Source organism: Pan paniscus, chromosome 17 (genome assembly GCF_029289425.2).
Source record: "Pan paniscus chromosome 17, NHGRI_mPanPan1-v2.0_pri, whole genome shotgun sequence".
NCBI classification, from domain to species: domain Eukaryota; kingdom Metazoa; phylum Chordata; class Mammalia; order Primates; family Hominidae; genus Pan; species Pan paniscus.
Genome location: NC_073266.2, coordinates 76,470,082 through 76,497,355, shown reverse-complemented (window position 1 = coordinate 76,497,355; position 27,274 = coordinate 76,470,082). Strand labels below are relative to the sequence as shown.

Below are 27,274 nucleotides of genomic sequence, written 5' to 3'. Positions count from 1 at the left end.
TCTTCTTTTCATGCCTTTCACATTCTCGGAATACTGGTAACAGTCTGGGTTTTTGCTGGGTTTTGTCAGTAATTTTCATCTCCTTACATCCTATCCCGACCCATCCTTTCTTACTGATGGCAGCCAGGCTTGAGAACTACACACATTAGATACTCATGTCTTTTTAAATTGCTTAGCTAACTATTATCATTAACATAATGGCCGCAACAGCCATCTTCAACTTAAACTCACTGGATTTCAAATTTGAAAAGGGTAAAATTAGTGCAATTTGATTCTAAAGACCAGCTCACTTTGGTTTTTGTTTTGTATTCTAAAAGCATGGAATAAAAACAGCAGGGTGGGGTGTATGCAGTGGCTCACGCCTATAATTCCAACACTTCAGGAGGCCAAGGCAGGAGGTTCACTTGAAGCCTGGAGTTTGAGACCAGTCTGGGCAACACAGAGAGACCCCATCTCTACAAAAAGATTAATAAATTAGTCGGGCATAGTGGTGCATGCCTGAAGTCCCAGTTACTTAGAAGGCTGAGGTAAGAGTATTGCTTGAGCCCAGGAGTTCAAGGTTACAGTGAGCTACAATCACGCCACTGCACTCTAGCCTGGGCAACAGAGCAAGACCCTGTCTCAAAAAATAAAAACAAAAACAAAAAAAGAGGGTGGAGGAGAGCAAAAAATAAAATCTTTGCCTCTGTATACAATATACAATTTATTTTTGAATAGGGCCGTCTCTTCTTACTAGCAGTCAGGCTTGCAGTTAAACCATGAATTCCTGAATCTACAGAAAGACAACATCAAAAATCTTTCCTAAGAGGCTTTCACACATCCGAGTTCCCCTGGGTCACAGAGACTCACACTGATAGACCTCAGCTCCACATTCCTTCTTGGATGTTTAAGAAAGAAGCCATTCCTTCAGGACACTCTCCATCACATTTTCTCAAGGCAAGGTCTTCTCTAAACAGTGCCAAGAACTAGCTAACCTTCCTCAACATCATTTTTCACCAGAGGGAAACAGGGGTTCTATCATTTTCTCACCGGCTGAAGTCACAAGGTCTACCCAAACAGGCAACAGTGAAAGTGGCCCATAAAAGGGGGCTGAGGTGGGCCACGCGCAGTGGCTCACGCCTGCAATCCCAGCACTTTGGGAGGCCGAGGCAGGTGGATCACAAGGTCTGGAGATCGAGACCAACCTGGCTAACAAGGTGAAACCCCGTCTCTACTAAAAATACAAAAAATTAGCCGTGCATGGTGGCAGGTGCCTGTAGTCCCAGCTACTTGGGAGGCAGAGGCAGGAGAATGGCATGAACCCGGGAGGCAGAGCTTGCAGTGAGCAGAGATCTCCCCACTGCACTCCAGCTTGGGCGACAGAGCAAAACTCCATCTCAAAAACAAACAAACAAACAAAAAAAAAAAAACGGGGGTTGGGGGGCGAGGGCTGAGGTGATTGTCTAACCATGTTCTTTGCAAAGAGAAAATCTGGAGCAAGACATGATTTCTTGATAGCCAAAAACTATGCCTTGCTTCATGCCCACCACTCAGGGCAGAAGGCTTCTGTGTTTCATTGCTCTTTTTCAAAAGAGAAGCTAAGTTTTTCCATTTTTAACTATTTAAAACCTAAAGAAAACAAAACCTAAAACCTTCTAGCAACTTTTCATAAGTTTCTAGGCAAATGCATTTTTACTAACTGATAAGCTGAAGAAAGGATAAAATATTAAAATATTCTTCTGTAAGATAACCTTAAAGTGCTACAGAAATTACAGAAAAGAAGCAACAAGTTACACTGTAAGTAAAATTAAGACTACTAAATCCAGGTGCAGTGGCTCAGGCCTGTAAATCCCAGCACTTCAGAAGGCCAAGGCAGGAGAATCACTTGAGCCCAGGAGTTCAAGACCAACCTGGACAACATAGTGAAACCCTGTCTCTACAAAAAATACAAAATACAAAAATCGGCCAGGCATGGTGGCGCATGCCTGTAGTCTCAGCTATTTGGGGGGCTGAGGTTGGAGGATCACCTGAGCCCAGGACATGGAGGCTGCCTTGAGCCCTGATATGCCACTGTACTCCAACCTGGGCAACAGAGTGAGACCTTATCTCAAAAGAAAAAAAAAAAAAAAGACTCTGAAAAGCAAATGTCAGCTGGGAATGGTGGCTCACACCTATAATTTCAGCGCTCTGGAAGGTCAAGGTGAGAAAACCACTTGAGACCAGAGGTTCAGGCTGGGCAACATGGCAAGACATGCCTCATTCATTCATTCATATTGTCATTTTTAAATAAAGAAACAACTTATTTCTTTTCAAATTGATTTTTCCTTAGCTCCTATAACAATAATTAATTTGAATGAATGTCTGTAACTCGAAAGTTTAAATATAAATGTCAACATGGAGGTCCTACAAGTTTATATTTTGACAGGAGAAGAAAATGACACAAATTGGATCAAACTGGGCAAATAAGAGCCCATCTTTAAGTGAATATGTATGTGGAGAAAACTTGTGCCTGTTCCACTTCCTCTTCCTTCCTCATGAAAAACTGCATAGCACAGGCAATGTAAATAAATAACAAGAGCTAAATAGATTATCTTAAAAATTAAAAAAAAAAAAACAACAGTATGCCCCTAAAACTATGCTTACCCAACCCCAAACATATAAATGCAGGATAATATTTTTAAATGCATAGAACATACATGAAATGAGAACATAAGTGATTATTCCCACTGTTTTCATATCATGTAGTCTTGCATAGGTTCAGATGAATAACAATTCTTTCCTCCTTGTGGCCACAGGATTTTACCACCCCTCTTCAGTTTCTATTTCTTGGAACCTTGTATTCCTCCAAATTCACTATTAACACAAGGAAGACCCTAACCACAAAGTCGATGACCCGACTTCCAGATGCAAAGATGAGTTCTAGAAACCAAATACCTTAAAAGCCTCTTAAGAAGCAACTGTTCTTTTCTTTGTTGTTGGCACACATGTAGTATGTTAAAATATTTTGGTTTAATTCCAATGTCCCTAAATTTTTATTAGCAGTTTTAAATTCTTCCTGGTGTTTCATTAAATAGATATTTACTGTCAAAATAATTATGTAATTTTAGCTAAAATAGTTAAAGTATCTTAAGAGGGTTTTACTGTACTTCAAATGAGAATGATGAAATGCATCTCCCATGCTTTTATTCACCCAAGTAATGCCATCACCACCACTATCTTTACCTTGCCTGGAAGGAGAGAATCTCCAAGATGTTCATTTGCATTAAGCAATTACTCTATATGAACTCACACATGTTCAATATAGGAAATATCAAGGATTCATAATCCAGGCATTTAGCTGACATGAGACTAGAATAATTCAGGGACTCTGCGCTTTAAACTGACCTTTTTTGTGTAACTTTTTGTTTGTTTGTTTCTGAGACAGAGTCTTGCTCTGTCGCCCAGGCTGGAGTGCAGTGGCACAATCTCAGCTCACTGAGATCTCTGCCTCCTGAGTTCAAGTGATTCTCCTGCCTCAGCCTCCCAAGTAGCTAGGATTACAGGCATGTACCACCACGCCCAGCTGATTTTTGTATTTTTAGTAGAGACGGGGTTTCACCATGTTGGTCTCAAGTGATCCGCCTACCTTGGCCTCCCAAAGTGCTGGGATTACAGGTGTGAGCCACCGTGCCCAGCCTGTATAATGTATTTTTAAAAGAGCAAAACTAAAAGAAAGAGATTGAGTTCCTGATAATATGGGGTCTCTTGTTTCTCTGTTTAAAAAGTAAGTCATTTTAATCTCTGAAAGCCAATGGATATTATCTCCTAATCACACAAGGAAAAAAAAATGCTTAACATATTACAGTGGACAGTTAAGCAGCTAGAACTAAGCACTGGCCTTAGTAAGCTTAAAAGGCTATAAATAGATTTCTGTGCCCCTTTTGGGGGTTGGAGAGTAAAACAGTCCACACTGGATATTTATTCATTTCATTAACTGACCACCACCAGGTGCCAGGTACCATACTATATCCTAAATATTTAACAGTCCATTTACAATGCAATCTTTACAGAAAAAAAAAAAAAAAGAAAAGAAACTAAAAGGTTTAGGGGCATTAATTACAATGCAAACCTAACTGCTTAAATAATTTCAAGGGAAAAAACCTTCATTTTTCTAAATATACCAATATTTGTGTGAATTAGCATAATTCCTCAGAGCCCTTGTCTGTTTCTAAGTCTTACAGAATTCTCAAGAAAAGAAAAACTTCGGCCAGGCGCGGTGGCTCATGCCTATAATCCCAGCACTTTGGGAGGACAAGGCAGGCGGATCACCTGAGGTCAGGAGTTCAAGATCAGCCTGGCCAACATGGTGAAACTAAAAATATAAAAATTAGCTGGGTGTGGTGGTACATGCCTGTAATCCCAGGTACTCGGGAGGCTGAGGCAGGAGAATCACTTGAACCTGGGAGGCGGAGGTTGCAGTGAGCTGAGATCGTGCCACTGCATTCTAGCCTGGGAGACAGAGGGATACTCTGTCTCAAAAAGAAAAAAAAAAAAAGAAAGGAAAGGAAAACTTCACAGTCATCATTTTCACATATTAAAAAAAAACAAAAAACAAAAAACTTAGTACTTTTTTACTCTTTTAAAATCAGGGCAGACATTGGTTCCTTTTCACTAATCTTTAGGAGGCAGATCAGGACTCCTGAATGAAAAGCACCACAGTCAAGTGAACACATGATGACAGCATGAAAGTTGCTCACTGACAACGACAAGCATCCATCCCTTCCCTCGACAGTGAGGCATGCTTTAGAGTCACCTGCAGCTCAGCCTTGATTTATGACCAATGAATGGATCTGCAATTCATTTAAAGGAGAGGATAGATGCACACACACCTTGATATGGTCCATCATAAGTTGCTTCTGTGCATATAAAAGAGAACAGTCTGGACACTTGAAAACAGACACCTTCTGGTTTTCAATGTGTTGGTCAAAGTGGCGATACAGCAAGGTTTGCAGGGTGAACACAGTGTCGCACATGGAACACTTATATATTATTCTAAAATAGAAGAGTGCAGCGAGATCATGTCAGTCAGCCTCTTTAAGTCAAAGGATCTGCTACTTTATAGCTGAAGAACTTGGGAGGCAGAGGCACATTGAGAACACACAAACACAATAAATAGAACAACGATTAGCTTTGAAACAAACTTTTGAAGACAACTGGCATCACTCAATCATAGATCAACCTTAACATTTTCAGTAAAGATGCATTCAGCTACATTTACTTAGAAATCTAAATTAATGACCATTTTACTATTCACAAATCTGTAACTAGCACATGTTTGTACAAAGTCTTCATGTTACTTTAACACAGAGCAAAAGCATCCTTTTTTTTTAAAGATTTTTTTTTTTAAGATCAGACAAGGCAATGATGATACCCTAACTTGGAAAAGAATGTTAATCTGATTAATAAACTAAATAGGCCTACTCAACTCCAAAGTTTTCATTTAGAGTCAGTAGCAATTTTACATTTGAATGTCAATATTTCTATACCTGTTCTTAACACAGGAAGCCCTACGCCAGTAAACAAATATACAGTAAAATCAAGAAACAGAAAATAAAATCGATACCACTGTTATTTCAACAATGCTTGAATGTTTCTTACGCTTTAAATGACTTAAAATATTCACTTGTCTCCTACAAACTATTTCCATGACTAATATGTTACTAACAAGCAGCCTCCTCAAATGAATTCAGCAGACCTGAACCTTCTGAACATAATCCCTCCTGCCCATCCACACTCTCTACTGAAACGAGGGCACGAGACGTCTTGAGAGGGTAAAGGGCTGCGTCTACCCTGCTGCCAGCCTCTGCCTCCAATGGATGTGTGATCGGTCATTTGAGAACAGCTCTGATGGCAGCAGGTCACCATTTTTTAGTCACTGCTCTGGGTCACCCTGGCGCATAGGAGAGGGCCTATGGGCATCTGTATTTCCTCTGGAGAACTGTGAGAATGGGCACAAAGAATTCTAAGGAGCCGCTTAGGAAAAGGTCAGAGAAAAGCCGACTGGATGTGAGGGTCAGAAATGAGAAGAGAGAAGTTGAGGTTTTACCTGGCATTCCTACGGCAAAGTTGAAGAATGGAATGCCTCCTAAAACCACCTGCCTTCCCTCTCTCAGGGCACTGAGAGAGGACTTCCCATGTAGCTTCAAACCTCACTGTGCAATTCTCTGTCCAAAGTTACAGATGTAACTTTTTTCTCTTTTTCCCCATAAGATTTATAAATTTAACTGGATTGGCCTGTTTTTACAAGGTCTTGAGATGTTAGTTACTTTACTGCAGAGCACAAGTACCCTTGGGGGAGGGGTGTTGAGAAGCAGACAAGGTTTTCAGGGCCATACAATGCAGCACAATGTTGTATACTAATCATTTGTCATCATTAACCGTAGCAGGTGTGACAAAGATGTTCACTTCCTCCCTGTTTGAAACTGCTTAGTGTAGTGAACAGCCCAAATGTCCAAGAGTATAAATAAATGGTTAAATAGAAAACTAGGCCAGCATGGTGGCTCATGCCTGTAATCCCAGCACTTTGGGAAGCTGAGGCCGGTGGATTGCCTGAGCTCAGGGGTTTGAGACTAGCTTGGGCAACAGGGCGAAACCCTATCTCTACTAAAAATACAAAAAATTAGCCGGGTGTGGGAGCTACAGGTGGCTGAGGCACAAGAATCGCTTGGGCCCAGGAGGCGGAGGTTGCAGTGAGCTGAGATCACGCCACTGTACGCCAGCCTGAGCAACAGAGCAAGACTATGTCTCAAAAAAAAAAAAAAAAACTATATGAAGATTTTTTAAAATGATGTCACAGACCTATACCAATGGCATGGAAAGATTTTCATGCAAATTAAAACAGAAGATAACAAGATAGAATGTATGATATGATCACATTTTTTAAAGGGCATAGAAAAGAAAGAGAAGGCATAGGATTGTCAGCATCTCTGCTGGATGATAGTATATGTATTTTTATTGCTTTGTTTGTCTCTACTTCCTGTTTTTTCTGTAATTGGCATAGGACAATTGTTTTAAAAAGGCTAGACTTGGCCGGGCGCAGTGGCTCACATCTGTAATCCCAGAATTTTGGGAGGCCGAGGCAGGCGGATCACAAGGTCAAGAGATTGAGACCAACCTGGCCAACATGGTCAAACCCCGTCTCTACTAACATACAAAAAAGAATTAGCCGGGCGTGGTGGCGTGCACCTGTAGTCCCAGCTACTTGGCAGGCTGAGGCAGGGGAATCGCTTGAACCCAGAAGGCAGAGGTTACAGTGAGCCGAGACCACGCTGCTGCACTCTAGCCTGGTGACAGAGGGAGACTCCGTCTCAAAAAAAAAAAAAAAAATAAGGATAGCCTCAAGAAAAGAACTGAGATTTACTAGCTAGGCTAAGAAATTGCTCAGAACTCAATTTTCACATTTTGAGAAATCACTATTTCACAGCTATGCCACAGCTCATTTTGTTCATGCTACATTCCTTTGGGGAGGGATTCTGTTGTTTGGACGTGCTGTCTTAACAACAGGAAGTGTAAAACAGGAGACCATCTATTTACGTAGCTATCATTCTGAGGAGGCTGAGCAGGTTGTTGGTGTAATATTAGAATCCCTCCCCACAAAATACTAACAGATATAAGAGGGAAAATGGTGACTTTATAATGGAGAAACCGGGCAGACACTGCCTCGCCTCGATGATGAAGGGTGGCATCACCACTACCTTGTAAGACAGGTGGATGTCGCCCTTGCCCCCAGAGTGATCCTTTGAGAAAAGCATGGCATCACGGCCCAGGCATTGCCACCAAGAGCACATGCCTGAGTCCAGCAATGAGAGTGCAGTGACAGACCAAGTGAGGGTCAGCCACAGGAGAGGCCTGGGTCCCCTTTTGGATGGCCAAAGACATGAGAACAGGGGACACTGAGCAACTGCTTCAGACAGAAGGACACTGATAAGGCAGCACAAGTAAATCCAAAATGTACACCCAGATAAGATCTCGGACCAGAGAGGAGAAAGACATGCATAACAACTGGGAGGAATCTGGATGAAGTCAATGAATTGGATGGTATTGTAATCAACAATGACTTCCTGACTGGGGGGCTGCACGGAGGTTACTTACACAAGTTCCTTTTGTGGAAGAGAGCAGAACACACCAAAGCATTTACATCATGGTCCCCCTTTCCTCCTAAATACAAAGCAGGGAGGGAGACAGACCAATGACTGCAACGCTAACAACTGAGGAATCTGGGGGAAAAAGATGCACGCGTTCTCTCCATGTTCTTCCAGCTTTTTTTGTAGGATAAAATCCATTACAAACTGCAGCAGATTTTTTTTTTTAAGTCCAAATACGACAAACCTCACAGACATGTCTTTTAGGAGCAGAATCTGAGGATGGAGCAAACTCTCCAATGAAAATGGAAAATCCCCAGGGAGACCGGCTGCCAGGCAGAGAGGAGGGGCAGCATTCAAGATGGAGAGACCACTCTGCACAAAGGCAGGGGTCTACTGGCACCGTTTGCTAGGAAACAGTGAGAACCCCAGTGTAGCTGGACTCCCAGGGGTGTGGGAGTGGCCAGAGAGGGTGCTTTAGAGTTGTGCAGGGCTTTGAAAGCCAAACCTGGAAGTCTGCACCTAATCCTAAATGCAAGATCGGATGAGTAGCAGGGTGACTACACCACAACAAAGGCAGTACGGGAAGGAGAAGAAGGAAGAGAGACAGGAGGAGAGGGGGAGCGGGAAAGGAAGGAGAAAGAGAAAAGAATAAAAAGCTAAAACCAAATACCCATACTCAGGTCAAATTTACAGCAACAAACTCTCCAGAATACTTCAAACAGGTGTCACAACAAATAAATAAAAGACTCCAAGCTTTGAAATTGCTGCCACAAACCCCCTACATTACCATCAACTGAATCCAAATAGGGGCAAAGCACCACCCTCCGCGTCATACACCTAATCCCCACAGCCACAGTGAGGTAGATGACACTGCTGCCATTTCACAGATGGGACACCAGGACTTAGCAGACTAGATAATCTGCTTGGTGTTAAACAGATTCTAGGGCTAAAGTTCAAATTCAGCTTCCTCTGACTCCATACTCCTCTCTCATGCTGCTATTCTAATTTTGCATGTTTTACTTCTTAGGAACATGTTCAAAAACTCTTGTCTCTTATACAATTCTTATTTTGAAGTTCTCATTTCTCCACTTACATACATTTAGAAATTGCAAATAAAAGGAAGGCACAGCAAAAGAAACTGCTGTTAATCAGCAGTCAAGGAAAAAATAGAAGCAGACACAAAACTTCATTACCATAAGATATAGGCCAGGCATGGTGGCTCACACCTATAATCCCAGCAATCTGGGAGAGGCTGAGGCAGGCGGATCACAAGGTAAAGAGATCGAGACCATCCTGGCCAACATGGAGAAACCTCATCTCTACTAAAAATACAAAAATTAGCTGGACATGGTGGCACGTGCCTGTAATTCCAGCTACTCAGGAGGCTGAGGCAGGAGAATCGCTTGAACCAGGGAGTCGGAGGTTGCAGTGAGCCAAGATTGCGCCACTGCACTACAGCCTGGCAACAGAGCGAGACTCCATCTCAAAAAAAGGAAAAAAAAAAAAGGCTGGGCGCCGTGGCTCATGCCTGTAATCCCAGCACTTTGGGAAGCCAAGGTGGGTGGATCACGAGGTCAGGAAATCGAAACCATCCTGGCTAACATGGTGAAACCCCGGCTCTACTAAAAATACAAAAAAATTAGCCAGGCGTGATGGTGGGCGCCTGTAGTCCCAGGTACGCAGGAGGCTGAGGCAGGAGAATGGCGAGAACCCGGGAGGCAGAGGTTGCAGTGAGCAGAGATCGCGCCACTGCACTCCAGCCTGGGTGACAGAGCGAGACTCCATCTCAAAAAAAAAAAAAAAAAGATATAGTAATGGACAGTCAAAATGATCTCAAATTATCCAGAAAAGATTAAGGGGTACTCAGAGTTTCCTTTTAAACAGCAGGGTACTATGCCTGCCCACACACTGGAAAACAAGAAACAAAGTGCTTACAACAGTAGCCAGCACAGAGTAAACGCAGTAAATTAAACAACAATCGTGTGCCATGCTTTTTGAACTGGGATGCTGGGACTATGGGACTTCATGGGTATTTTTTCATACATCCATATGTTCTCTAAGAAAAACGGGTGAGAGGTTATTTTAACACTGATCATTTAAAAAAGTAATGCAAATCATTTGCATACATTTACGTTATTTGTATAACCACCTGTTAAACAAATACTGCTGGGGAATTTCACTGCCTGTACTGGGACTATTTAGTCATTTTGGACTTATGTAAACAGAAGAGAGATGGATTTAATGCCAAAAGAAACCTTTGGGTCAAATGTAGGCCAAACAGCCACAGGATGAAAGCTTTTACCTTAGTTTTAATTGGAAAAGGGGGTGAGGAAGGGTTATCTCTGGGAACACTGCAGTACAGGCCTACTGGGCCCAACAGAGCTGGTGCAGCAGCTGTCATTGCCACAGTCAGGCTGCGGGTGAGGGCCCCAGGCAGCCAGCCCAGCCCTCACACTGAATCCATGTGATTAACTTATCTTTCACTGGCTTTGGAGTTTTGTTAACCACTTCTTCTATAAATTTGTTTCACTTTTATAATTTAAAATACAGTACCTATTTTTAGGCTTGCACTTAGGAAGGAAGGAAGGAAGGAAGGAAGGAAGGAAGGGAGGGAGGGAGGGAGGGAGGGAGGGAGGGAGGGAGGGAGGGAGGGAGGGAGGGAGGGAGGAAAGGAAGGAAGAAAAGAGAAAAGGAAGGAAGGAGGGAAGGAAGGAAGGAAGGAAAAGGAAGGAAGAAAGATGGAAAGAAAGAAAAGAAAGAAAGAGGAAGGGAGGTGAGGGGAAGAGAGAAAAGAAAAAAAGAAGAAAAAAGAAAAGAAAAGAAAAGAAAATACTGGGGCCGGGTGCAGTGGCTCGCACCTGCAATCCCAGCACTTTGAGAGGACTGCTTGAGCCCAAGAATTCAAGACAAGCCTGGGCAACACGGCAAAATCCCATCTTTACAGAAAACTTAAAAATCAGCCAGGCGTGGTTGTGTGCATGTGCACCTGTGGTCCCAGCTACTAGAAAGGCTGAGGCAGGAGGATCACCTGAGCCCAGGAGGTCAAGGCTGCAGTGAGGTGTGATCACACTCCAGTCTGGATCAGAATGAGACTCTGCCTCATAAAAAAAAGAAGAGAGAGAAAAGAAACCACTGGAATAATTGTTTTCTATACAATACCCAAATTTGAAGAAAACTGTTTTAGCCTATTTTAATCATTTGCTTCCTTACATTCTGAGGTAACAACTACTGTTCCAGATGTCACACACATTTCTGACAATCAAATTTTATTTATTTTAATAAAGAACCAAATAAAAACTGTATTCATCCCAGGGGGAAAGGCTGCATTAGTACCCACAAGTCTAACAGTCCTGAAAACTGAAGACACTAAAATTCACTAATCCCCATCTTCAGAGTCAAGACATCAAGACATGTATGGATTCCTTAATTTGTAATGTGTTTCATTTTGGGATCAACCTACAAAGATCAGAATGAAGGTCCTACTAAAATAAAATTTAACTTCAACATGTTTTTTTTTTTGATAAAACAGTCACTTCTGTAGTATTCAATCACATTTCCCCAAAACTAAATGTTTCAACAAAAGCCAGGAGAGAGAGAGAGAGAGAGAGAGAGAGTGTGTGTGTGTGTGTGTGTGTGTGTGTGTAAAATATGGCATATCTGCGTACCTTCCCCCTAATACTTCCTTAATTATGGAGTTATGGGCCAAAACACACCAACAGATTTGGACAGCAAATCTAGCTTCTTGTAATGATCAAACTCTATGTTGCGATAACTAATCCAGGAATAAAATGAGCACAACCAGGAGCATTAATCCAGTGCTGTGTGCACAAGGAGGGAGCGAAGACACACAGGAAGGAACTAATGCTGACAGAGCCCTCCATGCTCCAGACACAGGCACTGTTGTGCTACACATTTTAAATACATCATCTCATCTCATCCTCGCTTAAGCAGGACCCTCACTTCATGGGGGAGAAGATGGCCGCTGAGACAGTGCAGGTCCCAGGTCACCCAGCCGGTGGGTGGCAGGATTCCGACCGGCTCCAGTGCCCACACTCCCTCCTCTTTGTTAAGCTGCCCCTACTGCAGGCAGGCAGCCCCTTTTTGCTAAAGAACCGCTTCATTATTAAAGACTCCACAAAGCAAAAATCAATCAAATTAAGAGCAAGATTAAGGCAAAAAAAAATTTACTAATCAGGGACTTATACTGGCTATGAAGTTAAATTCAGTAACCAGTGTCTTAAGTTGCCTTCATCTTAAAAATATTACTTTTTAAGCAAAAGTGTACCCTATAAAAAAGGAACTATGGAAAAATTTAAAGATGTCGGGGTTTCTAAAAAATAGTTTTCCTAGGAGTTGTTAAAAATCATCTTAAGAGGCTGGGTGCCGTGGCTCACGCCTGTAATCCTAGCACTTTGGGAGGCCAAGGCAGGTGGATCACGAGGTCAGGAGATCGACACCATCCTGGCTAACATGTTGAAACCCCATCTCTATTAACGATACAAAAAATTAGCCAGGAGTGGTGGCATGCACCTGTAGTCCCAGCTACTCAGGAGGCTGAAGCAGGAGAATCGCTTGAACCCAGGAGACGGAGGTTGCAGTGAGCCAAGATCGCACCACTGCACTCTAGCCTGGGCGACAGAGCGAGACTCTGTCTCAAAAAAAAAAAAAAAAAAATTCATCTTAAGAAAAAAATATAAATATTAACTTGTTGAGCAAAAATTCGTGACAAGAGCATAAATAATAGGTAACATTTTTGGACAAGGTCTTTACCTGGAAAGAACAGAAAGATTTGGATGAGCTATGAGCTGTATTTCATAAAGCATCGAAATTGGCATAGCTGCATAATTTTTCAGATCTTGGTAAATGTTATTCAATAGAACGACTACTACCTTGCTTCTAAATTGCTAATAAAGCAGTGGAGTAAAACTTGAAAGTCGGTATGACTTACTTTGGTTCTCCTATCTTGATGCCAGGATGCTGTGTGTAGGCGTGGGAATGTGTGCTTGGGGCAGACTTAAACGCCATTGGACAAATAGGACACTTGTAGAAGACTTCACAGTGAGAACCTTGAATGTGAGACTTCAGAGCAGCCACATCAGAGTACACAACATTGCAATGCACACATCTGTTAGAAAAATAAACACACGGTCATTAGCACAAGACCATAACACACGTGTAACTGCAAAAACTGGGTGAGATGAACACACTTTCATAGCCCTTTTAGGTTTTTAATGGCCCTTTGGAAGTATATTTTAGTTTTTTTCCTATTATAAATCAACTGAATTTTTTATGTTTTTTTGTGGGTTTTTTTTTTTTTTTTTTTTTTTTTTTTTGAGACAACGTCTCGCTCTGTCGCCCAGGCTGGAGTGCAGTGGTGTGATCCCGGCTCATTGCAACCTCCACCTCCCAGGTTCAAGCAATTCTCGTGCCTCAGCCTCCCAAGTAGCTGGGATTACAGGTGTGTACCACCATGCCCAATTACATTTGTATTTTTAGTAGAGATGGGGTTTCGCCATGTTGGCCAAGCTGGCCTCAAACTCCTAGCCTCAAGTGATTCGCCCACCTCAGCTTCCCAAAATGCTGGGATTATAGGTGTAAACCACCATGCCCAGCCTATTTTTATATGTTTAAGAGAAAAGATCATGAAGAAGAAAAATAAAACTCAAATGGTCTATTTTTGGAGCATCTTTAACATTTTTAAGAATGGATGTCAAATCTCCAGACCACTGTTTTTGGAGAGGCCTACATATGCTGGATTCTGGCACCAGGGCCCTGAGTTTCCTACCCATCTCCAGGGCCCTGAGTTTGCTACCCATCTCCAGGACCCAAATAGCATTTCTAATGGAAGAAATCTTCAGTGTCTAAACCTGCATGCCAAGAACAGAGGGGCAGAGAGGAACAAAGAAGTTCTGGCTCCAAGGCCTCGGCCCACTGTTTCCTGGTACACTCTGATGTGGTCAATGTATGTGGGGTTCATGGTGGTCCACAGGATAGAGAAGGTCAACCACCTAGGTGTTTTGCCTCCTAGAAAATAAATTGAAGTACACTTGCATTTGTTTAAGAAATTGCATGAATTACAAACCTCTGAAAATTCAGCATCTCTAAAAAAAATCGTCTAGCTAACCTCCTTACTTTATGAATTTCTAGTAATCTCACAATTAGCTCATTCCCTGCTCAAATATAATCCAACGAAGACAAACTTTAAATCTAAGATACATTTCTCCTCTATCTCATCTTTTTCACACAAAGACTCTAAGCAACACTTACACCTCCACTTGATGACCAAGTCTTCCTTGTTCACACCTGAAAACTATTTAAGAGTGGTCTCTCTGCAGGTACAAAAGTCTCCAGAAATTTACCTCTAATACAACTGAACATATGTGCTCCCAGATGTGAGCTACCTAGGGAAGGAAGACTGCAGACAGGGCCTGGTTTCTGGGGGGCAGTGTCCAAAGACTTCTATGACAATCTAAGATGCTTCTATTCTTAGAACCTCCCTTCTGAATCATGGAGATGCTTCCGAAGTTACACAGGAGTGGCATGTTCTGGATTGTATGCATTCTATGTAAGCTTTGCAAGCATTCTGTTAAAAATCATAACTAACGCATTAGCATTTCCAGTGACTGAAGGCATTATGTTCAGCAACAGCTATGTTTAAACACTAAATAACAATAGAGAATAAAAGGACAGCCTCTCTAGCCTATCTACTTGAACTGGTATTTCAGGCAATAGAGCCACCTAAGCATACTGAAACTATTTTGGGTTAACTTACTGAGTTGTCTTGAACAGGTTAATGCTCCTCTCTGGGCCAGTTACTCATTTGTAAAATGAGAAGAATTAAAATAGATCATTTTTAGCTCTTCCCAAACCTAGAAGCCTACAACTCCCATGAAAGAGGAAGATTATGTAAAACAAAAGTAGATGAGTAATTAATGAAACTGAAGGACCTACCACACCATAAACTATAAACAGAAGATTTTCCCATGAAGGATAGAAAGATGGTGTTTAAAGAGCAAAAGACCCAGGAAGGACAAAAAGGAATACAGAGAAAAGCAATAATTACCTAAAGTCACTTGGAGTGAGAGGAAGGTTTAATGTACAGCAAATAAAAAGGAAGTATCTAAAATAAAGATGGAATTTTTTGAAGCAAGAGGAAGTGGCTATGACTCAATCCAGAGAACACCATGGAGACCAAGGGAAACCCTCCTTAATGTAAGAAACGAAAGCAGGGTATTTTAAAAAGTCATAAAACATCTGCCTACAGGAAGAAGAGGCGTTTCAGGGGGCAACAGAGGCCAATGGGGGATGTAAATAAGACAAAGAAAGGCAGACTTCGAACGGCTCATGCAGTATCTTAATGCTATGAAAAATCCTGTCTACTAAGAAATATGTAATATCCTGAAGTCTTATTCTGGATAGCAATAAAGTTTATTTTTTGAATTAAAAAAAATGTTTACAGTATAAAATCCTATAACCATTCCCCTTTCTAGATATACAGTCCAGTGTATCGAGAGGCAGGAAAATTCAGAAAAAATATTTGACTTTTATCAATATATAACTTTTACCAAGTTAACCAGGAGCCAGGGATGACCCATCAGTATTTGGGAGATGTAATATGAGCAAGAGGAGAGACAGCAAGGCACACTGCACCAAGACGAGACAAAGTAAGGCGTGGGAACCATGCTGCTACATTAGACTCATCTGGCTAAAGAAAAGACACATTGAAAATGAGTAACTATAGAGCCAAAGGGAGCAAAAAACATGACAAGGCCACAGGGCTACTAAGCCCCACTTAAACATGAACCTGGACCATTATATGAAGCAGCAGAGGAAAAGAATTACGTTTAAAATTGCTCCTCTCTTCTAAAGGAGCAGTCAACATGAACTAAACTTCACAACACATCATTGTTTACCAGCCCCATATAGCCTCAAGTCCAGGGAGAAAAAAATCTACACTTAACACAAAATTTTTGGTTAACAACTTGAAATCTACAATTTGAAATACCAAATTTGAACAACTCTGTGAGTAGGGCAAAAGAACAGAAGAGCAAGGATGGTCTTTTCCCAAGTGAGTTGATTACTTTCAGCCTGCATGTGGAGCTTCTGTTTTAATTTAGGAAAGATATCAGCAATAGCTAAAATTGAAGAAGTCATATTTCCTTTAATCATATCAACTTTCATTCTATTAGAAAAACTAAACATTTGAGAAAAATTTGACATCAGTGCAAAGAAGAGCACTTGGGAAGTGCTGCAGAGCTGCTTTCTATTATTAAACACATAATCCATTAATAATAGTTTCAAAACGTGATGGCAAGAATGAAAGTATTATTCTGCATGGACTTTGCAGATCTGGGGCACCTTTGATTATCCTGTTTTGCTCAGTAACATCCCAGTGGAGCTGGAGGCAGACAATGCACCAATTTTACTGACAGAGGCACCATGGCACAGAAAGAATACGTGAATTACCACATAATTAGTTACTGGCAGAAGTGGTACAAGAAAACTGGTTTCTTGATTTCCAAGCCAAAGGTTTCCACCAGGCTAGATCTCAATCCATAAAACATTTGTGCATTACAAGTTTGGAGGCATGAGATAAAATGTGAAGTTAAGTCTCATAGCTTAGTGTTTTTTAATGCAAAACTGGGCAGAACCACCTAGGAACTGATGATACCATAACCTAAACTTAAATAAAACCATCAAATCATGCCAACTGGACTTCATTTTTATTCAACATAATTTATTACAGGTGAAAAAAAAATCACTGCATATTAACAATCTAACAAAGTTACCAGGTAAGCAAATACTTAATGTTAAGATAAACATATAATACAGTAATACCTCTATTAACAAAGACACTGTGTATCAGTGACATGTTTTCCTTGGTGGAATCTTCTTAGTGAAAATATAAAAGGCACAGGAAGGTCATAAGATGGAGAGAAAAGTTCAAATATATAATCATTCAACACTAGCTAACATTAGATTTGCCAGATGTTGTACAATGCACATCTGAGAATCCTGAGGGACAGTAAAAGGGACCACAGTGAAGATATGCAGAAGAGACAAGGGAGGAATGAGAGAACTCGAAGGGGGAGAGGGAGGAGGAGGAAGGGGGGAAGAGGGGGGAGAAGGGAGGAGGAGGAAATGGGGAGGAGGGAGAAGGGGAGAGGGAGGAGGAGTGGGGAGGAGGGAGAGGGGGGAGGAGGGAGAGGGGGGAGGAGGGGGAGGGGGGAGGAGGGGGAAGGGGGAGGGGGAGGGGGGAGGGGGGGAGGGGGAGGAGGGAGAGGGAGTAGGAGGAAGGGGGAGGAGGAAGGGAGGAGGAGTAAGGGGGAGGAGGGAGAGGGAAGGAGAAGGGGAGAGAAGGGAGGGGGAGAGGGAGGAGGAGAAAGGGAGGAGGGAGGAGGAGGAGAGGGGAGGAGGAGGAGAGGGGAGGAGGAGGAGAGGGGAGGAGGAGGAGAGGGGAGGAGGAGGAGAGGGGAGGAGGAGGAGAGGGGAGGAGGAGGAGAGGGGAGGAGGAGGAGTGGGGAGGAGGAGGAGTGGGGAGGAGGAGGAGTGGGGAGGAGGAGGAGTGGGGAGGAGGAGAAGGTTATTTGGAGTGCAAGGCTGGAACATACACCCCATCCTTCAATGTGGACCAAATAAAAGTAAAAGACCATTGCACTATTTCTGTTTTCATTAGAGAAGGGGAAATATTAACAGGTGCGGAATGTATAGTTTTCTTGCAGGGGTTAGTTAAAATGCAAAGAGTATGATAACAAAAGTCTGCTACAAAGGGTACAGAAACAAAAAAAGCTGACAGTCAAAGCCACACCTGCACACAGGCAAGAGTGTGCCTAAAAGGACAGGCCCCATGACCCTCCACTTTGTGCGGACCAGCAGGGCCAATATTACATTAAGAGGATTCAAACAGATGGACTCTACAAACGAGCTAGGTTCCCAGAGGATCTGTTAATCGAGGTATCACCGTATGACCCAGAAAACTGTGTGTGCAAACCACTCAAAATGCTGTGCGGTTGTAAGTGAACGAGTTTTACTTGCACATAAGTGAATGATATACTGACCGAAAACCAACTCTCCTCGTGTAGTGCAGACAGTTCTTGGTGACGTGGGTCTGGAAGTGCACCGACCTGCAGATGGCCCCACACTCAGGGCAGGTGTAGGGAGATTTGTGCTGATGGATTCTCTGGTGTGATGCATAACTGCACTGGTTAGGAAGCAGCATCTGGCAGATAGTGCAAGTCTTCTAAACAAACCAAAGGGGGAAACAGGGTTGGTCCTACTAAGTACTTTCTAATATGCAAAGAACCTTGGTTAAACCTCCAGATAATTATACATCCTTCATTTCAAACACTACAGTAATTGATTCTAAGCCCAAGGGAAAAGCCAACTTGAAAGTTACATGTCCAGCGTACAATTCTTTATCCTGTAAAATCACAGTATGTGCTATCTAGTCAGGCTCATCTCAAAGTATGAGCTAAAAACACCCGTTTCAGCAGAGTTCCAATTCCATTACTTTTGCATTTTGCTTAGGGCAAAGAGGTATTCTTACAAATTTATGTGAGCAAAAGACTTTAATATATAGTAACAAGTTTATAGGCATACACATCTTGACAGTAGTCACAGTCCTCACAATTCATAAAAAGCTTTCTCCAAAATAATAAAAATTAATTAGAAGCTAATCCAATTGTTCCCCGACCAGTTATTTGAAATCTGAAATACAGGAATGCAAAAGAATGGCTACAGCAATTATTTGTTCTTTTTGCACTAAAATTGGCCTTTAAATGGATGATCTGGCCACGATATAATTTATAATTAAAACCAAGGAACTCAAGTTCAAGTATACAAATTTAGACATTAAATTAAAATTTTATAGAGCTTAAAATCTGATTATGTATAAAATAAAATTAAGGGTGAAATCCTCTTTGGAAAAGGCTCTATATCAGTAACTATCCAGGAAAACCCAAAACACTGTTTTTCATCCTCTTAGATATAGGCACTAAACATGGTATATTTTTAAAAACACAAAACCAAAAAAACTTAAAGTAAACATAAACTGAGGACTTATTACTTCCACCCCAAAAATAAACCTCACATAGCATATGACATAAACTGTGTTTAAATACTTTCAGACATTCGTGCAAACACAAATTATCTACCATCTTCTAAAATGTACAATTTGTATTAAAGCCAAAGAAAGCCTCAAAATATAGATTCTTGCTAAGATTTAAAGCATTTGTTTATATTGACAACAGTTAAGAAATTTTAAGAAGACTTTTTTTATTCTTCTAGTTTTTGAAGCACGCCCAAAAATTAAGGTTTAAACTTCCGAGTGACTTAGACTAAGAAAAATAGGAAACTCACTTGAAAATTCTTTCTTGATTTTCTCCTGAAAGGACTAAAATACAAATTTTATCCCATAAAATGTTTATTATAATCACAAAATAAGAACATTACAGGTAGCTTTAATGAAGTTAGCATCATTTAAAAAATAGCACCCCTTTTCTCATAACACATATTTCAAAGGTTAGAACAAGCCACAGCAAGGAAAACCAGTCAACAGATTCATTAATAACAGATCCTGTTAACATCTACATTACCACAGGTAACCATTTGTTTCTGTGAACTAAAGTCTTCTATCTACCTTCACACAGTCCCAGGCAGGGAATTATGATGTCTGAACTTCCACAGGCATCTTAAAATGTCTTGCACTTACTTGGGAATAAAGTTAGCATTTTCTATACTAAAAGAAGTCAAAAAACATTTATATATATATATATACACACACACACACACATTTATATACATACATACATATATACATACACACGTACATGCATGTGTGTGTATATACATATTATATTAAAATATATAGATTGGTCCCATCCTACCATGAGTCAAATGGTAAGCTAGGTATTTTAAATACATTAAGTAAACTGAAGTACATCATCTCATTTAATTCTCATAACCTATGAAGCAGATAACATCTCCACTTTACAGATAAGGAAATGAGGCTCAGTAAAGTTAAGAAACTCGCCCAAGGCTCCATACCTATTAAGTGGAAGAACCAGGATTTGAACTGGAATCGAGGAGTGGGGTGGGGATATAATGAATGAATAAACAAAAACACACAGGGAAAACCATTAGCAAATATACCTGAATGCCAACAATGACCACGGCATGTCAGAATAGAGGTGAGTCCCCTCCCCTGCTGCTTCTCTTTTATCTAAAGTAATGTGATTGCACTACTTTAGAACGGTAGCAAATGGAAAGAAAATCTAAAAAGCAGACAGTGTTCCTGAAAAAAATTTTCACATTTTCATCAAGATATACTACAAATGGTTATCCTTCACAATACATATAAGATGCACAAGGAATTACTTAAATTCATTGGAATGTATCATCATCATGTCTCCCCACCCCAACTGTAGGACTCTGCACTCACTCGTTCCCATCAGCTGAGGCTCCTCACCCACTTTCGATACAGAAGCACAAGGAGAAAGAGGGAGGCATAGGGACTACAGCCTCAAATCAAAATGCTTTCATACTTTGCAATTCCTGAAGTGGGAGAAAATGGTCACTGGGGAATCACGCTGGACACTAGAGACCTTGCCTTTAGTTTCTGTAGATGCATGCATATCCACGTACAGACACTTAGTTACTCCCACATTTCTATCTTTATTCACCTGCCTCCTCTACTCCTTGACTCCATTTGGTTTGGGTTTTTTATTGTTGTTGTTGTTTTGAGATAGTGTCTCACTTTGTTGCCCAGGCTGGAGTACAGTGGCGTGATCACAGCTCACTGCAGACTCCACCTCCTGGCCTCAAGCAATCCTCACTCCTCAGCCTCCCCAATAACTGAGACCACAGGCACACGCCACCACACTCAGCCAATGTTCTTATTTTTTTTTGTACAGACAGGGTCTCACCATATTGTCAAGGCTGGTCTCAAACTCCTGGCCTCAAGCCATCCTCCTGCCTTGGCCTCTCAAAGTGCTGGGACTACAGGTGTGAGCCACCGTGCTGGCTCCATTCCATTTTGAGAAAAAAAACACGCTCTTTTGGTTGGAGACATCCTCCTCCTTGATGCTTGCATGGTATCAATAGTTTTAAACTCACATGACATCATTTGCTTAGCTGTACTCCCTCAAGTTGTATTCACTGTTCCTGTTATAGAAAACTTGTCATCCCCTGTTTCCCACGATAGTGGTGATGCATTTTCACAGCACAAAGGAGTATCTTCCATTAGCTTTTCTAATGCTTTGAATTCATGAAAATGATGAACATCCTCTGGGTTTGGGGGATGTATTTGAGCATGAGGGCACACAAGGATCTCTTTGTGGCCTGTAATGACTGACTTTCCTTACTTTTTTTAATCAAGTAAATTAAAATATATCTTAAAATTCTAACACTCTACTACACAAGCTGAAGCTACTTAGTAGAGGATAAAGCAGTTTAATGTGACAGTAACTGCCTTTTCAATAGAAGAAAGCATAATAAAGGGCACCTAAGTGGTTTTATGTGTGTCTTGACATTTTACTTATGTCATCTAAAAATGGATAAATGTTTTCGGTACTTAGGTAATAAAGTTAATTTCTATTCTAGGGCAGCCTTATTTGCTCGGTTAAACTGTTACTTTTTAAAGTAAACATTACTTTTCAATAGGTAATACTAGAAAGCTATAGGAAAATAAAGCCGAAAAGTACCCACATTCCACGCTTTGCAATTACAATCAACTCTCTGTATCCTGAGGTTCTGCATCTATGTATTCAATCAACCACAGATCAAAAATATTTGGGAAAAAAATAAAAAATAACAATACAACAATAAAAAATCCAGTATAACGACTATTTATATTTACACTATTAGGTATTATAAGTAATCTTGAGATGATTTAAAGGACACAGGCAGATGTGCTTAGGTTATATGCAAATACTATGCCATTTTATAACAGGGGCTTGAGCATTCTCAGATGTTGGTATCTGAAGGGGGTCCTAGAACCAACACCTGAGGAAACTAAAAGATGACTGTACTTTTTTTTTTTTTTTTTTTTTTTGAGATGGAGTCTCACTCTGTTGCCCAGACTGGAGTGTAACAGCATAATCTCAGCTCACTGCAACCTCTGCCTCCCAGGTTCAAGCAATTCTCCTGCCTCAGCCTCCCAAGTAGCTGGGACTGCAGGCACGCACCGCCATGCCTGGCTAATTTTTTTGTATTTTAGTAGAGACAGGGTTTCACTATGTTGCCCAGGCTGGTCTCGAACTCCTGAGCTCAGGCAATCCGCCCACTTTGGCCTCCCAAAGTGCTAGGATTAGAGGCGTGAGCCACTGCGCCCGGTACTCTTACTGAGCCTTTTCTATCCAATCCTGTCACTGAAATTGATCAATAGCATGCAAATGCAGGCTACAGGGAAGGGGGAACCAGGTACATTCTGGCCAGTTAAGGAATCAGAGAGTGTTCAAGCTTGACATCCTCTTTCTATAGATGAGGAATTAGCTGAGTAATAAGAAAAATAATTCTACGTGTTTTTGCTCATATTTTAGGCAGAAAAATAGCCTGGGAGAGGTACATGAGAGTGAGAGAGGCTAGAGAAACGTATGGCTGTATATTTATGTTTAAATTTCAAACAGACCAAAAGCCTACACCAACATGAAACATCGGAGCTAAAGGCAGAAACAATACCAGCTTAACAGTCAGACCAGATGCTAAGCAAATTACTCTCACCTCATTAAAAGAAGTTCCACAATCTTCTGCCTAAAGTATAATTATCCAAAAATAATAAAGTATACCAGTTTGTTTTGTGGCTTTCACTTTTGTCCAATTTCACGCTGAGAACACAAAGAAAGCATTTCATTTCAGATCTCACTTAAATGGAAGTCATACCAAGCAAATACAGCAGAAATGGCTTTATATGCCTTTTGCTCACAGAGCTAGTTGGTTGTGCTGGTTTTGTCCTCAAATCATTCTGCTACGCAAAAAAATCCCTAATAAGAGTTGACAGTTAAATGAACAAATTTACAGAAAGCTATATGGCCAACACATATCATCTACTTAGATGCTTATTACTGAAGAATACGGGTAAACTGAAGGTTGGTAACACTAAAATATAAACTAGGACAGGACTAGTCTTGACCAAAATTTAAATTAAACACTTAGAAGAGCAGGACCAAAAGCCAAGGGTCACAAGTCTTCAGCTAATAAGGGTATTTTGGGAGACGGCGGAGGGGAGGAATTCAGGTGAGCTCCCTGGTTTCCAGAGGAAGCTGTCTGAGCAGAGCGGGATCTAGAAACGAGAACCAGCAGAGGCTGCTCACGAGAATACAGTTAGTATGTTGTATTAACGATGCCCAGAAAGTTCCTGAAACTAAAGTGAACCAGCAATCCCCAAAAATGAGGACCACTGCAAATGTCACCTTTATCCACACTCTTGAAGGTGACTTGGAAGTAACCCCAAGAATCCATCCTTATGTGATTCCTAAGGTCCCTCCGGCTGTAAAAGCCTATGCTTCAACATCTTAGAGAAGCAGAAAGAATGAACCAGCAATACAGAAACTTTGCCTTGAGTCCCAGCTCTGCCACCAATTGGGCATTTGTTTTTTCAATTGTAAAATAAAAGGGCTGGCCAAAAGACCTATAGCATTCTGTGATTCTACAGCTGATAAAAATGCCACAAGAAGAAAACAGGTTTTTAAAATTAAGGGGTTACAGAAAGCATTTCCAGTCTGTAGTTGGTTAAATTTAGACATGGTTTTAAGAGGAGGTGAAGCAATGACATCCCAACACATTAAAATATCAATTATTCAAACGACAGTCCTCAGCTCTTAAATACTTCATGGAGAAAAGGAAAGCTCCTCTGGTCTCTTGCCCACTCCCTTTTCTCAACGTAACCCAAAGCAGAGATTATTAAGCAGATAGATCAGAATACAAACCCCTAACTGGGGCAGATTTAATGGCTAAAGAGTCAACTGCTCAGAACTGTTTTTATTTACTGCTTGATTCCATGCTCCCTGGAAGGTAGTGATCCCCACAAGGTCCTCAGTCCTCTAGGCTCTCTCCCTCTGCCACTGTCTCCTCCAAGGGGTAAGCAGATGCACGCAGGCAGTCTAACCTCAGCCTAGCAGGCTTTCGGTTCCTGGCCCAGATCGTGTACCAGAGTGTGATCAAATCCCAAGACAGCTTTGGGAATGTATGGCAGAGAGCCTCGAGCTAAAACCATATATTCCAACACAGCTCTTACCAGAGACCTGCTCTTGGGGGTCACTGAGCATAGACCAGTTCATAAGGAAGTGGTGCTTCTGAGTCTCTCTGGCAATTGTTACTTCTGCATAGATTGTCTACAGAACACCTGGAGGAGCAGCAGCAACTGGCAAAGAGAATGCACCAAATGCCACCCAAACCTTCCTTTAACCCATGGCATACTGGCAGTCTCCGAAGGCTAAAGGCATGCGTAAGGGGAGGTGGTGAGAGGCGTGGGAGGAACAGCCCCAGCTGGTGCTCACAGGCAGACAGACCCTTTGCTGGGTGCAGAGAAGCACCCTGGGGAAACTGAGACAGGCTCTGTTCAAAACATAAACAGAGGTCAAAATAGAAAATGATAACAAGGGAAAAATAAAATATAAAAAGAAAGATAAAAAAGGGGATAGTGACTGAGCTAAATCAAGAAAAGTATGTTCTTAAGGTCTTAAAAGAGGCTCAGCTCACCAGATGTGAAAGGTAAAAGACGCAATTCTCACTCCTAACTGCTTTTAAAGACGGGGCTAAGAAAGGAAGTTTACACTGGGTGGAGAAAATGTCTTCCATTCAGAGACAACAGAAATCCCAGGAAGTCAAATGGAAAGTGACCCTCCCAGGAAGCCTAATTGCAAAAACAGAGATTGGGGTCTGAAAGTCTCCGGCAGAGCACAATAATGCAATTACACAATCTCTCCTTGAAGACAGGACAGGTATATTAGGATCTTTTTTAAACATGGAGTAAAATGTCCACTTTGAGGAAAATGGAATAAGAGTAACTTTCCCTATTCTTCCCATTAAGTACAACTCAAAACCCTGAACATTATATATAAAACAAACATAAAAGGACTCTGAAAGGTGGAGTGAAAGGTTAGCTAGGGACCTCAAGACCCTAGGAATGACAGGGTAGTCAGTTCCCTGGGTTTCTCTTTGCCTCATATATCCCAGATTTGGAGCTGAAGAAGCTAGCAACCCAAAATGCCAATGGGTAGAGACAAAAAAAAATTCCCAAGAAAAGCCTGTGCTCTGTAGCCGACCACCAAGAAAGGAGTGCCTAGGAAAACAGAAAACTTTTAAAGGAACACTGCTCTACTCCAACCAAATCCCACGGAAAACACTACGGCCCCACCCCAACCTGTGCCAAGTAGAGGTGCAGCCAAGACTTCAGCCCTCTTGAGACTGTAATGAGCTGTCTGTCCCAACGTCCCTACCCAGATGGTGGGTGTCAGAGAAGCCCAGTAGCAAAGGTAAATTTTGATCTCTGCCAATTCCCCCACCACCAGCCCAACAGGTATTTTTTTAAACCCTAGAAAAGAAATCTCTAGGCCCAGATGGTTTCATTGGAGAATTCTACCAAAGAAAAACTAACACCAATTATACACACTCTCTTCCAGAAAAACTGAAGGAGGGAATACTTCTCAATTCTTTCAAAAGTGAGTATCAACCTATCTCAAACCAAACAAGAACAGAACAAAAAAGGAGATCTACATGCATATAGATGCAAAACTCCTTAACAAAATAGCAGCAATTATAATTCAAAACATATAAAAAGAAATATGCAGCTTGACCAAGTGGGATTCATTCCAGAAATGCAAGGCTATTTTGATATCTGAAAAATCAGTATAATCTATCCAAAAAAAAGCCCTGAAACCAATAACTGAGTTCAACAGAGTCAAAGGATACACAAAAAATATATAAAAATTATTAGTGATGAATGTGTCCTCACCAAAAATATATACCACTTATGATTGTTTGAAAAAAGAAATCTAACAAAACATGCACAGGACTTATATGATGAAAACTACAAGGCCGGGTGCAGTGGCTCACGCCTATAATCCCAGCACTTTGGGAGGCTGAGGCAGGCAGATCACCTGAGCTCAGGAGTTCGAGAACAGCCTGACCAACATGGAGAAACCCCATCTCAACCCTGTCTCTACTAAAAATATAAAATTAGCCGGGCATGGTGGCGCATGCCTGTAATCCCAGCTACTCGGGAGGCTAAGGCAGGAGAATCTCTTGAACCCAGGAGATGGAGGTTGCCGTGACCTGAGATCGCGCCATTGCACTCCAGCCTGGGCAACAAGAGCGAAACGCCATCTCAAAACAAAAAGAAAAGAAAACTACAAAACAAAGAATCAAAGATATAAATAAATGAAGCATCATTTCTCGGCCTTTTGGCTAAGAACAAGTGTAGTATCTGTTCTTATCAGTATAAATAAATGATGAATCTATGCCCATGTTCATGGACTGAAACGCTCAATATAGTAAAGATGTCAATTCTCCCCTAAACTGATATGCAGGTTTAATGCAATTCCTATCAAAATCCCAGCAAGTTGTTTTACAGAAACACACAACATTATTGTAAAATTTATATGAAAAGGCAAAAGAACTAGATGAGTGAAAACAATTTTGGAAAAGAAAAATAAATTGGAAGCATCCATCTACCAGACTTGAAGACTACCTAATTACAGTACTCAGACTGTAGATACTGGTAGAGGGACAGACACACAGATCAATGGAACAGAATAAAGAATCCAGAAATAGCCCCACACAAATGCCTGACTGATACTTGACAAAGGGGCAAAAGCAGTTCATTGGAGGACGACAGCATCTTCAACAAATGGCCATGTATGGGGGAAAAAATGACCCTCCACCTAAATCTCACACCTGATACAAACATCAACTCAAAATGAGTCACAGACTTAAATGTAAATCACAGAATTATAAAACGTTGAGGAAAAAAACACAGAAGAAAATGTTTAGGATCTAGAGCTACGCCTTAGACTTGACACCAAAAGCAGAGGTCATAAGATGGAAAACTGATATACTTGACTTCACGAAAATTACAAACTTTTGCTCTGCTAAAGAAGAGGATGAAAAGACAAGCTATAGACTCGGCGAAAACACTTGCAGCCACATAGCCAACAAAAGACTAGTATCTAGGCTCT

At 41.3% G+C, this 27,274-nt stretch overlaps 1 protein-coding gene and 1 pseudogene across 29 annotated transcripts in view; one reads left to right on the top strand and one right to left on the bottom strand.

Moving 5' to 3' along the window:
* Positions 1-27,274, bottom strand: part of ZNF532 (zinc finger protein 532) — a 122,997-nt gene that overhangs the window by 33,113 nt on the left and 62,610 nt on the right. For 23 of the 29 annotated variants that reach the window (XR_008621952.2, XM_063597346.1, XM_055102744.2 and 20 more), the window contains 3 exons: positions 18,161-18,342; positions 13,051-13,227; positions 4,848-5,010 (listed from right to left, as the gene is read on the bottom strand). The exons of 4 other annotated variants lie outside the window; for them this stretch is intronic. Coding sequence is in view for 24 of the 25 variants with exons in the window: in XM_063597346.1 (XP_063453416.1) it covers positions 4,848-5,010; positions 13,051-13,227; positions 18,161-18,342 (522 nt within the window). In the remaining variant the exon portion in view is untranslated. The remainder of the gene's footprint in view (positions 1-4,847; positions 5,011-13,050; positions 13,228-18,160; positions 18,343-27,274) is intronic. 2 more of the 29 variants (XM_063597348.1, XM_034943862.3) reach the window with 1 other exon arrangement.
* On the top strand, positions 26,485-26,654 carry LOC112437825 (U2 spliceosomal RNA; annotated as a pseudogene).